The sequence below is a fragment of the Diospyros lotus genome, chromosome 8 (assembly GCF_014633365.1).
Source record: "Diospyros lotus cultivar Yz01 chromosome 8, ASM1463336v1, whole genome shotgun sequence".
NCBI lineage: Eukaryota > Viridiplantae > Streptophyta > Magnoliopsida > Ericales > Ebenaceae > Diospyros > Diospyros lotus.
Genome location: NC_068345.1, coordinates 14,635,183 through 14,649,250, shown reverse-complemented (window position 1 = coordinate 14,649,250; position 14,068 = coordinate 14,635,183). Strand labels below are relative to the sequence as shown.

The 14,068-nt window shown below is 33.7% G+C and overlaps 1 protein-coding gene and 1 non-coding gene across 2 annotated transcripts; both read left to right on the top strand.

Moving 5' to 3' along the window:
• Positions 1-4,952: 4,952 nt before the first annotated feature.
• LOC127808282 (protein JINGUBANG-like) lies at positions 4,953-6,620 on the top strand. The gene is given in 2 exon segments (XM_052346749.1): positions 4,953-5,628; positions 5,630-6,620. Coding segments are annotated over 2 exon segments (1,311 nt in total). The 5' UTR covers positions 4,953-5,118; the 3' UTR covers positions 6,431-6,620.
• A 5,450-nt stretch (positions 6,621-12,070) lies between these two features.
• On the top strand, positions 12,071-12,142 carry TRNAW-CCA (transfer RNA tryptophan (anticodon CCA)). Its single transcript has one exon. It is a non-coding gene; the product is annotated as a tRNA-Trp (tRNA).
• Positions 12,143-14,068: the final 1,926 nt, after the last annotated feature.

Sequence of the window (14,068 nt, the reverse complement as noted above, 5' to 3'; positions counted from 1 at the left end):
TCGCTGTGTTTATTAAGATTTACATACATACAGCGTTTAAGATTTGCTGTAAATGTACGCTTATATTCTCTGGTATATGTATTTTGTGTGTGTTTACATACATATATTTGTGTTTGCTGTTTATTAAGATTTACAACGATGGTGTTTGCTGCTCATTTTGTGTGTTTGTTATATGTAAGCTATATATATTTTTTGCTGTATGTACGCCTGGTGTTCGCTGCTCATTTTTGTATGTTTGCTAGAATTAAATTTTAATGTTTATTAAGATTTACATACATACAGCGTTTAAGATTTGTTGTATATTAAATGTACAACGCAAATACTTTTGTTTTAAGTTTACTTCTTAATTACCATCAGAAACAATACATCAGAAACAATATATACCCAATATATCCCCTTATCAAGCTTACTTCTTAATTACCACCAGAAACAATACATCTCAAATGTTTGTTTTGAGGTTACGATATATACCCAATTTGTATCAGCAATGAAGATGCTATATGAAAGGGGTTTCCTCCATAATGGCAACGTTAAAGATTAAAACTACAAAAAAATATTGGGAAATTTTGATTAGAAATGGCATTTCCTCCATTCTCCTTCAGATGAAGTAATGAAAAGTATCAAAGAGCCTATCTCAATTGAAGATATTAAGCTATGAGAGAATATTGAGAAATTTTGTAGATTTTTAGACTAAACTGTTAATCAAATCAGCATAAGTATTACTATTTAGTTCTTAGGAAACAGTAAACAGTAAATTAAAAGGAATTATTGAGAAATTACTGTTGTTCAAAAGGAATTATTTGAAGTTGACATGGGATTTCAGAGTAAAATTAAGTGTTTGATTGAGCAAGAGATGAAAGTGCAATCAATGGGAATATTGATATATATGTACAAGCTTTATTATTAGTACTCTGTTCAGATGATGAACTAACAGTCCCTTGATGAACTTAGGAGCTCATCCAACAGATCGGCTCCAAGGTAATCCAAAACCAACATAGCTTCTTCAGTCTTCACAATAACCTTCTTTTTAGTCCTCTTACCTTTTAACAACTTCATTCTCCTCTTCATATAATGGTAAAATTTTTGTACTGAAGCAATTTAATGTTTGTTGTTCTTTGTTTTTTCTGTGTATGTATATATTTACGCCAGCATATATGGTGTTTGTTTCTGTTATAAACAAAATTTGGAATAATATAATGAGCATTTTTATTATATATATGCACATTTCTGTTATATATATGTTAGATCTTAATCGTTTGGAATAATATAAATGAGCATTTTTGTTATATATGCAAGATCTTAAATGAGCTTTTATGTATATTAATCGTTGTTAATTAAATGTATATTAATTTTGGAAATTAAATATTATTTATACTGTGCCTTTAATCATTGTAAATTGAATTAAATCATATTTTGGAAATGTAAATTAATCGTTGTTATATATAGACACGGTGTAAATTGAATGTATGTATTTATGTGTATGTATTTAAATGTATGTAATCGTTTTTCATTTGGGATATATAATAAAATACCGTGCCTTTAGGCATGTGCCTTTATGTGTATGAATAAGAGATGTTGTATGGACACATCTCAAACAAATTATTTCTCAATAAATGAACTCATAATCTCAGGAAGTGGACGAGTTTAAATGAATGAATTATTTCTTAATAAATTAACTTTGTATTGGAATATAGTGATTGTAGCAAGACTTTCCAAAAGAAAGCAACAGTAGGTATAAATTAATTTATTGAAAAAGAAAATAATAGGTATTAAATTGATAGTTTTCAAAATATATAAATTACTTATTGAAAAAGAAAGCAGCAGTAGGTATTAAGTTTAATATCTAATATTTATAGTAGTTAGTTAATTATTTAAAAGAAAATAAACAAAATTTATCTTTCAGACTTATTGAGTGTGAGAACATTTTGGGACGGTTCGGGACCACCAGTGATCAGGGACTTTTCAATTTTTTTAAAATTTAATTTGTTTAAAAATCAAGATATATCTTAAATAAATAACTACCATTGATAGAAAATACTTAATGGGTTACAATCAAGATGTATTTTAACAATCACATTAAAATTATAAAAATAAAATTGAAACACAACAATTGTCTAAACTTAAACTCTTATATTTCCTAAGTGACTTTAGTTTTATAAAAATGAAATTAAAACCAAAATCAAAGCCTGGTATGAATAATTATCATTTGAAAAGTCCAAAGAAAAATTTAGGAAAAAAAAATAAATTTCAACAGATAACAAAATTATGAAGAATATTAAGATTAAAATATACCTGTGCCTAAAGACACGGTATAAATAATATTAAGATTATTTCACACACACACACACCGTGTCTTTAAGCATGTTTATATTCATTTTTTGATAATTTCGTATTTAAGAACTATATACATTGTCTTTAGATACATGATATAAGCGAGTTTAAGCTTTCAGTTTATTACGTGTCCAACTTCAATGCTTGATTATTTCGCATTCAAATTCAATATTAGATTTTTGTTAGTTGTACCGTGCCTTCAGGCACGGGTTATCCCTAGTATTTTATATTATACTATGGTATAAGAAAAGTACACATTAGAACCCAAATTTCATCCTTATTTTATTTGGGTATTTCTTTAATTACAATTATATCTTCAAACATTAAATTAATTTGCATTATGATGTCAAAAATGTAAAATTAATAATTCCAAGATTACTCGATAAAGACGATTTCGTCCCATCGCCCTCACTAGGTTATTGTTTCATCCCAAAACAACTACAAGGTTGATTCTTATTTAAAACCGAAGCTTCTTCAGGATTCCGTTGATTTCCCAAAAGTCCCCTACGACAATTCAATTTTTTAGTCTAAATCATAGCTGTATTTTAATTGTATCGAAAATCATTTCTAATTCAATTTTTTTGATGTCATAAATCATGCCTCGAAATGATCATTAATACCATATCATTTTCCTTAAACATTTCAATTCCAGAGCACTCCCTACAATCAATTCAGTCATTCATAACAGTAAGAAATTATCCTATAACCTCAATTTATCTGTAAATTCTATTTTTACCCCCAAGATAATTTACTCTTAAGTCTTTTAGAAATTCTCGAGTATTATATGATGATATAATTATATATATATATAATATATCTTCTTCTTTTTCAACTGAAAATGGTGATGAACAACACAACTCAAAAAACTTATGTGTGTAAAATTCATCCCAAAAACAACCATAAATGACCGAAAACTATATGTATACCGTAATTGTTAGAAATTTTTTTTACCAATTACATAAAAGAAGATCAAATAACCCAAAATTTTAAAATTTTTAAAACCTAAAATTAATCCCCAAAATCTTCAATATTCATATATTCTCTATGAATCAAGTACGAGTGGCTCTAATACCACTTGAAGAAAATTACAAAAACCATTAGATTCATACATAATGACTTAAAAATGGTTTTAATTCCCATCTTGGTTGAAAGAGAAGATGCAGAACGAGGACGGTGGAAGTGTACCTGAATCCATTATTGTTGTGGCTAATTGAATGAGTCTTTTAATCTTCCAATTGATATGCAGTTCTTTTGGTATTTCTCTCTGTTGGTGGGGATACAGAGAGATTAAAATACCAACATACAATTGGGGATCATGACTTATATATAACTGCTTCTAGCAGTTAACAATTTTTAGTATTTTTAAATTAATCTCTCATCAATTTAAAAATATAACTTCTATCTCTACACATTAATTCCATGATAATTTAATATTTAATAATCTAAAAAAATAAATTTTATAGATCACTTTTAATTGACTAAATTCTAAGATAGAATTATACATTTAAAAATACATTTGTGGCCCCACATATTGAATATTTTATTTGCAATATAATATACATCTTTTCTCAAACAATTTCATAGTAATATATATTGATAATCACAATGAATGGGCAAATGTAGAGGTTTTTTTTTTTTGTTTTTTTTTATTCCAAACAACAATAATCACAAAGAATAGTAATTGTGTGGCAGTCGAAGGAGTCTAAAAGTTTATTAACTGTTGCCTCAAAACGGATAATTTCTAGTAAAAGAAAAGTAATAGTTTCGAAGCAACAAAATTACTAGGTTCAATCAAATATTTATTGTTACATGGATACAAAAATAAATTTAATTGATGCCAACAAATATATTATCTTAAAAGTGTTAAACCATGTTGATAGATTCGAAGAATTAAATGACTTGTGATGTACGGTGCATGAAAGAGAAGTTGTCACATGCATTGGCAAGGGTGTTGCAGTTTTGGACCAAAAAATATCGCACCAAAAGCTGACACGTGGCAGAAAGAGTGGGGGTGTTTATTTCATAAACAATTAATGTAAATTTTTATGGACCACGTTATTAGTATATTAAGGGTTACGGTGTTATTAGTATATTAAGGGCTACGATTTGAACTATATACATATGTGTAAATAATTAAAATACCTCTTGCATTATTTCATTATTTTGAGTGAGGAGTATTTTAATCATTTATCTCATCGTCTCATTATCTCGTCTCATCATCTTTTGTGAAGAGTATTTTTGTTATTTTAATTATATTGTGTAGTTCAAAATATAGTCCAAGAAGTATATATAAATAGTATTTTCTAATTTTTACTTGATTATAATAACTCATGAATATTAACACACTTATATATAGTTGGATACGAGAAGTAATTAAGTTTATGGTGGTTGATTAATTTAGTCCATAATTATTACGATTCTAAAAGAGAAGAAATTAATAGAGTTGGAGGATAAAATTGCATTCACCAAATTTAATTCAAAATTTTCCTAAGAATAGCATAGAGAGTAGCCACCATGCGTGGCCGACCACCAATCCTTGTTTAGCAAACCAACTAATTAACAAACACACACACACACACACTTACATTGCACCCGCAAAATCTCTCTTAACGCAACGATTATTGTGCATTCTCTCTCTCTCTCTGTCTCGTCTCCTTGCCTTTTACGTCTTCCCATTTCCTCACACCACCACCATATCTTCAACCTTTCAGCCATTAGTAATTAGTAATTAATTCATCTCTGTGTAATTTGGTGAATGTGAGGATTCTCACAAGGGTGGTCGGAAACATGTTCAAAGAATCGACTGAGCTCCGCCACATGACGCATTCCGATCCCAACATTTCTGCCACGGCCAGCGCGAGCGACGATGAATTCGCCGCCAGAAATAGTAGCTACTCGGCCTTCGACCCCAGCCGCACTAGCGGCGAGGGCTCACCCATGATGATGTCGCCCTGGAACCAGTCCACCCCCTTCAACAAATCTCCATGGCCCAACTTCGATGAAAGCATTCCACAAGACATGCCCAAGAACGGCCTCATTGGCTCGCTCGTCCGAGAAGAGGGTCACATTTATTCTCTCGCTGCATCCGGGGATCTCCTTTACACCGGCTCTGACAGCAAGAACATCCGTGTGTGGAAGAACATGAAGGAGTTTTCAGCCTTTAAATCGAATAGTGGGTTGGTGAAAGCGATCATACTCTCCGGTGGGAAGATCTTCACCGGCCACCAAGACGGGAAAATTCGTGTATGGAAGGTTCATCAGAAGAACCCAAACATCCACAAGCGTTCCGGGACGTTACCCTACTTTCATCGACATCTTCAAGTGCTCCATCAAGCCCAAGAACTACGTTGAAGTCAAGCGCAATAAAACTGGCCTTTGGATCAAGCACTCTGATGCCATTTCTGCTCTGAGCATCAACGAAGAGCATGGCTTTCTCTACTCGGCTTCTTGGGATCGGACCTTCAAGGTCTGGCGGATCGACAACTCAAAGTGTTTGGAATCTGTCAAGGCTCACGATGACGCTGTCAACTCTGTTGTCGCTGCATCCGATGGCTTGGTCTTCACCGGCTCTGCTGACGGCACCGTCAAGGTCTGGCGGCGGGAGATGACGGGAAAGGCGACGAAACACAACCTAGTTGACACAATGTTGAAACAAGAATGCGCGGTGACAGCCTTGGCAGTGGGTGGGACAGGTTCGTTCGTCTACTGCGGGTCATCGGATGGGATAGTAAACTTCTGGTCCCGGGAGAAGCAATTGTCCCACAGTGGGGTACTTCGGGGGCATAAGTTGGCAGTTCTCTGCGTGGAGACAGCTGGGAATTTGGTGTTTAGCGGATCAGCAGATAAGAATATATGCGTGTGGCGGAGGGATGGGAAGGCTCACACGTGCCTGTCGGTGCTAACAGGGCACATCGGGCCGGTGAAGTGCTTGGCGGTGGAGAAGGATCGGGAGGCAGAACAACGGTGGGTGGTGTACAGCGGCAGCCTCGATAAATCGGTGAAGGTGTGGAGCGTGTCAGAGCTAGGGCCTGATCTGAATCAGATGGGAATGGGCATGGGGCAACAGAGTTCTTCCGAGGGTGACGTGTCATGGAGCTAAGATTGGTGGGCCCCAGAAAGCGCCACATGTACTCTCGTCCTGATCCTAGTGTGGTGACTGGTGGTTTTCATTTCAACAAAGGAAAGGCAGTGTCATATATGTGGGGAGTAGTATATTTAAGAAAATAAGAAGTTTCTATTCTAGAAAGTAGTGGATGCCGGATTTATTGTCCTTAATGAAGAAGGTCAGTTGTTTCCGGGCACATCAAGAACCAAAAAGTTGTGTGGATAATTGCATGTAAATGATATGAAAATTGATGCTCTTACGTAATACTAAAAATTTGATCACGTGGTGACGTGAGAATATAAATTTTATGATTTATAATATATTCTTTAGTTCTTCCTAACCCACATATAAAATAATACTAGTGATTTCAAAATGGGGGATCGATCATGTTAATCCCGCAATTGATTTAACCAATCAAAAACGAAATCAAGAACCAAGTTGATAAATCGAATCAAAAATATAAGCTAATCGCACTAGGAACACAACACAAATAGTACACACGACATACTTGTTCAGATATGTAAATAGATCCTAATCATGGTAGGGATTTTTGCCCCTAGTCAATATACTATATCAAATAGAGTACAACATGATTATACCGAATCAACAAAGAACATAACGATTATAGTATTGTATCAAGAAGACAATTCAAAACCGAGCACAACCTGTAACAAACTATGCATATAAAGTACTCACCACTATTTTTTACCGTTACCTCCCACAATAAAGGGATTTTAACTGGAGATATAGCAATGCATTGAAGTTCTTACCGATCGAAGGATTCACGGGTTGTGTTTCCTCTCTGGCTGTCGATTTAGGTTTTCTTGCTTGCAAAAGTGACGATTAGGGTTTCATTAAGCCTTTAAATACCAAGACTGAAATAATGTAAGCCACACAATCATCACTTATAAGAGATCAATGATTACTATTAAACACAGCCAAACATAACTGTACTGCAAATGAAATTAAGGCCAAATAATATGCACATGAAATGCAGGTAAAATGCAAACATTTATCATGTAATTTTGAATCACTTATTACAACAAATCATATAAAATGATATGATTAAAAAAAGTCTTGCTTTGTGATTGATTGTTAAAACCAATGAAAAGGTGGGTGTTTTGATTATTTTGTGCTGTCAATCGATCTTTCTTTTTGACCTACCATTTGTACATTAATGTTATCTTTCTTTCATGTAACGAAATGATAACATTGTCTCTTGGTTGGTGGTATCTAGCAAATGACAGAAAATTTATCTTGAAATGTGCTTAGAAAAGCCTTCAAATCCTAAATTTAGAAATATGATAAAGAGATGTATAGTATATATTGTTGTTGCTAAAAATACAATAAATAAAATTTGTGAAGTGGGGTCCACTCGAGCTTAGTGTTGGGTGAAGTTAGGTTACCATAAGAGAAGTTGCCTCAAGGGAGTTCACCGCTAGGATACTTGCCACAAAGATTTTGTCGCAAGCTTTTTTGCCACATGGTTTTCGCCACAAACTCTTTTGTCACTAGTTCTTTTGCCACAAGCCTTCGCCACTAACTCTTTTGCCACAATCTTTTGCCGCTAGCTTTTTCACCATAAGGCTTCGCCACTAGTTCTTTTGCCATAAGTCTTTGCCACTAGCTTTTTTGTCACAAGCCTTTGCCGCTAGCTTTTTCGCCACAAGATTTCGCCATTAGTTCTTTTGCCGCAAGCCTTTATCATTAGCTTTTTTTGCCACAAGCCTTTGCCGCTAGCTTTTTTAACATAAGGATTTACCTTCGCTACTAAGTCTTGCTGCAAGGATTTGGTTTCGCTATAAGGATTTAATCTCGCCGAAAGGATTTGGTTTGGCCACAAGATCTCGCCGCAAGGATTTTGGCCTTGTTGATGCTCAGAAAATAGGTTAAAAGGCTCGCGGGAATCTTCCCCCGTGAAAACCCTCCGATGCCAAAGTTAGTATCAGATCCAAATGATTATTCACGAAAACAGTAAAGATACAGTCGAAGTGTCTAAATTTTATCAAAATTAGAAGTCCTTTTCAATGTCCTGTAGTTGGGTATTTATAAGGCACAGTTCTCAAGGATGGCTGGTGCTGACACGTGGCAATTGTTGAGTGGAGCTTAGGCTTTGTCGAGAAGAGACTTATGCCGCCTTGGTGTAAGGCTATTCGCGGCATGCTGCTACGAGGCTAACCTTCGCGGTCGGGACCTACCGTTAGGCTGCTCGCATTATGCAGCTGCGAGGCAACTTGCGACAAGCAATCGCGAGGCTGACCGTCGCGGCCAGCCTGTAAGCATCCACGAGGCTACTTACGGAAAGCAGTCGCGAGGCTACCCCTTGCGGCCAGCCTTCAAGCGATCGTGAGGCTACTAGCGGTATGCTGTCGTGAGGGCTACCCTTGCGGCAGGCTGCCATAAAGTTATCAACAGTGAAGGCTGTTGGCGGCAATCCTTTTGCCGCCAACTTTTTCATCCTTCATTCATTTTTCTCAAAATTTCTCACTTTTTTTCTCCCCAATTTTTCCTGGCACAACATATATAAAATGGAAGAAAGATATCTCATTTTAGAGTGAGTGCCTGTTAGGTTTGAAATGCTATAGCACACACCAAGAGGGGGTAAATTGGTATATAAAAATTCTTTTTCTTTAAAAATTCTTTTGATAAAAAGGAATTTATCGTCTATGAAGACCATAGCTTTGTTAAACCTCAAGACCTTGAAATTGTCAACCGTATAAAGACAATTTCGTCTTGACAATGGAGAACTCAAGATTAAAAAATATGAAATCTTTTTTAATGAAAGGTTAAATATATGAATCAAGTGAGAATATAAAGATGCTTGAAAGATAAATAAACAAAAAACACAAGTATAAGAGAATACAAAGATTTATAATAGTTCGGCTTAATCCAAGCCTAATCCACTATTTTAACTCCTCACTAAGAATTTTGCAAACAATCCATTATAATCTCCTATCAAAGTCGATAGGCCCTCTACCATTAACCGTTAGGAGAAAAACAAACCTCATACTTAGACAAGTAGGCCTTCTAGCCACAACAAGCTAGAAAAATAAGAACGATACAAATGAAAGAGAGAAACTAAGAGTTAACACTCTTAGTTACAAGTCTTCTCACAATGAAAACAAGGCTTAAGAATAAATTTACAATGATAGAATGAAGTTTTGAAGAGAAAAAATACAACATTGAAGGCATAGATTCTTGCAAGCTCGAATAAAATGATTTGCACTCTTTAGATCAACTCATTCCCATCCATTAGTCTTCTCAAGTTCATCCATAACTTGTATTTATAAGCATCCCAAAAGATCTAAGAAAAGTCTAGCCGTTTGTGACCGTTGAGATTTGAAAAACTAACCATTATAACTTTCTGCGAAAAGAGTTAGTCGACAGATAGAAATGGTTAGTCGACAGAAAAAATAAGTTGGTCAACCAAATCATAAAAACAACAGGACACTTAGTTGGCCAAGACATAAATAAGCATTACACTTAGTCGACCAATGCTATCTTTCTGTCGATAGACTTAAGGAATTAGTCGACCAAGTCAACACATAAGCATTATTAGTTGACAAAACTTATAGCTTAGTCAACCAAAAGAGAAGCATGCATATTGTTGGTTGACAGAGCCTATAACTTAGTCGACAGATGCTACAAAAATTATTTTAACTTCATTTTCTAATATTTTAAGATTTAATACATTATTTTTCCAATCTCCTAAATCATAAATAACACATATATATTGAAAAATACTTTGATCACATACATTTGGGATTGCTTAAAGTATCATTTAAATTGGAGCATTAAGATAATAAATATCATCAAAATACAATGATTTTTCATGATCAAAACTATATCAAAGACAAAACATTAGTGCCTACATTACAAATCATACCTAATTAAACTTTTGTTTTTACTTAGGATCAAATGGTGTAAATCAGTATAAAAAGATATTTTTTCACGGCAATTCAAAGAATGACCACTTTAAATCTATATATATTCCTATTAATTAAAATATCTATGCTAAAATAATTTAGTTGCATTACTATCACAAGTATTTACATAAAAAATTGTTTAACAACTGAAAAATTAATTAATGCTGAATTTTTAACATTACCAGCAATTTTATGGTATGATTTGGGGATTTTGCGGAAGGATTTTCCTCTTATCTATGCACTATTGTCTGCAACAACGACCCCATGGATATAGAATCTGCAAATAGTGGAAGTGTTCAAAAACTCAAGTCTCATGGACATTATTTCGGTTGGTAGGTGGCTCTAGTTTGCATGGCATTGGAAATTATAGCACTTTGCCATGAGTTTTTTAATGTCCATAAAAGGTGTTACTTAGTAGTAGGCTTGGCGCAGATTTTTAAAATCCAAGGAATGTACTTTAAAGGCCTTAAAGTATAGGTCGAGTGATCGGATAAATAATATATTGGTGTTAATTTGGTAAATCGCGAGTTTGATTTTCGCCTTGCTTAAGAGTCAAAGGCCCAACCTGAAATTTATTTTATCCCCTGGCATAATTAAGGACATGAACATCGGGGGCTGCGTAAGGATAGTCATCCCAATAGGTGTGCTTTAAAGGATAAGACACCATAAGATGGGCTTAGAGAATGACTTTCGATAAAAGACCCCATGTTCAAGGATGTTGTGTATTGCTTTCCTTTAAAATTTCAAGGCTTTACCCTAAGATTTAGGTAATGTGTCATTTTGCAAGTACGAGGCGATCATGTTTATCCAGCTACGATTAGCTCAATCTGTTAGGTTTTTTTCGCCTACATGGTAGAGGATTGTGTGAGAATTGTTGTTTTACTTTTGATAATGTTTTGATGATGAAAGATTTTGTTTTTTTATATTTAAAAATTAATTATATTTTATTTTTAAAAATTAAAAGTAAAAAATTCAAACAATATCAAAGGATATATAAGCTTTTCATTGTATGCAAAATCTTTTATATTTATTTTGAAATCAAATGAGTTAGAGTGTTAAAATATTTTTTAAATCATGAACACTCTTTAAACAAAACTATTGACTATATTAATGAATCAATTGACCGTTTTGTATATTTAAAATTTGGACTGTAGAATCAAGACAAAACTATTGGTTAGTTTGTTAAAACTGTCGATCATTTTGTCAACAAAAATAGTAGTTTTAGAATGGTTTAATTCAAGGGTAAACTTGAGCAAAAAAACCTAGCATTTAAGGGTGAGAACAAATCATTTTAAAATGTTCAAAAGTGAATTTGAGCCAACAAAAGGTTCATGGGTTAAATTGATTAAAATAAAAGTCTAGAGTTAATTTGGCTTTTTTACCTTTAATCTTACTATTTTTATATGTCTTATAATAAGTATATTTCATAACTTATGTGGTCTAATAGTAGTGTATTTGATTTGAATGGTTTTGTTATTCATTTTCTATTTTTAATATTTTTTGAATTTCCTAAATTTAAATTAATTTAGTTATAATTGACACTGGCAGTGCAAAAAACTAAAAAGCCAAAAAATGAAACTATTAAGAACAATTTAAAACCAAATAGGGTCTTCACGCTAATGACTGAAACCACAGGAGTGTAAGGGCAATTTACCGTAGTTTATAGATATCTTATAATAATAAATTTGTTCACCATTAGTTGCAACAAGGATCCGTGGCGCAATGGTAGCGCGTCTGACTCCAGATCAGAAGGTTGCGTGTTCGATTCACGTCGGGTTCAAAATACTATTTTTTTTTTTTTTTTATGAGCCCAACTTCTCTGTTGCTTCCCTCTTTCTTCTTATTCTTCTTCTCCTATTTCTGTAAGGGTTTTGTATGCAATCTGCCTTCTCATTCTCCTCTCTCTCTCTCTCTCTCTCTCTCTCTCTCTCTCCGGCAAGCAATGCCTCTGTAACATGACATCAACCACAACCTCCGCCCGCTGTCTTCGTCATTGATGATGGTCATCTCTTACGTCTGGCGTGTGTTTATTCTTATTTTAATTTCTTAATCCCTTCTATTATTACTTTATAAAAATCTTGTTCTACCATTAGTTTTTTATTCTTTTCTGATATATCACATGCCCAATGTTCATTCATAGATCTCGATCGGTTTGCAATTCTTTATTTGCGTATTTTTCTATTTTTTAGGCATAAAATTTGCTTGCATTCATGGCTCATTCAAGGCATATATATATATATATATAGCATTTAGTTTTTATTTTCAGTTTTAGATCTGGGCTAAGCACATTTTTTATTTCTACTATGGAATTGAACGTCGCCTGGGCTTTTTTCTTTATCAGTGTTCTTAAGTAGGGGTTCAGTTCACTTAATAATTCATTCTTATCAACTTCTCTTTTGAAGAAATAAAGATAAAAGGAGCAGAAAACGAGTGTGTGGAAATTTAGCTCTTGTTGTTTTTTTCTTCATAAAAGATGAAAATTATATTAATAGAAAATCCATCATATAAGAACAACTAGCAGCCACCTCAGTTCAAACTTTTACATGGAAGCAATGAGCAAAAAACACAACAGCGGCTGCTGAATAATAACTTTCACTGTATTTCCCATTCTAACAAAACCTTAAACCAAGCAATATATAGAATATAACTAAAAAAAAAGGAATTTTCTATGAAGCACCATACCACCAGTCATCTAAACAACCAAAATTTTGTCTTTCTATGTAAAGCCCTCGCCACGAAGCTGTTAGTGTATGCTCTATAGTTTAAGTGTTAAGTTGTATTTGATACATTAAAAAATGATGATGTTAGAGTATGTCCTATAACTAAAGTGTTAAGCTGCACTTGAGACATTAAGATCTAATGTTGTTAATGTATGTCCTACACTTACACACTAATATTTGATGTTGTTAATGTATGTCCTATAACTTATGTGTTAAGTTGTACTTGATACATTAATGTTTGATATATTAATGAATAATATATTTATTTATTTATTTCATGTTCATGATATTCAATTAGCACTTTTTTGTCTTTAATATTTAATTATACAAGATGCTTAAAGACAAAACTTTAGGTATACTCTGTGCAAAAAAGAATTAAAGTGACTTTAATTGTAGCTTTTTAATACGCATAAGAGTATACCTTAAAATGTCCCTGGTCAAAAGTGTCATTGAGATGGGACATCAATGATGCAAAAAGATTGGTGTGTACTATGCCGTCACCTCAGAAAGGTGGTAGTAGATCTTACAAACTGTTGGTATTGGATGCTTAAACTAATACACCGGTGTTTGTTGGAGAACAAGCTCACTAGACAATGACCAGACTCAAGAATTCCTAAAGGATCTTGCAAATAGTGTCTAAGGAAACCTCTTATGGCGATTGTGCAAGTGATCCTTTGACTTGAGATCATTGTAGTGCTTTGCATGTAGATTTGTATACTTTAACACTGTTATGGAAACATCTCATTAAGGGGTGTGAGTGCGACAATGAATGGGTTTCCTATGAAGCATGCGGAGGAAGTAAGTGGTCGAGATAAGATTCATCGACCCCAATTAAGGGGAGATAAGTCTCATGAGCCCTTTGGTGAAAGATGACTTAAACTCTATAGCTATAGTTGGATGTTGATCCAAAGGAAGTCATCTTTTCAAGAGACCAAATAATATCATGATCAAATTGAAAAGGGATTGACACTATTTTCATGCCCTTG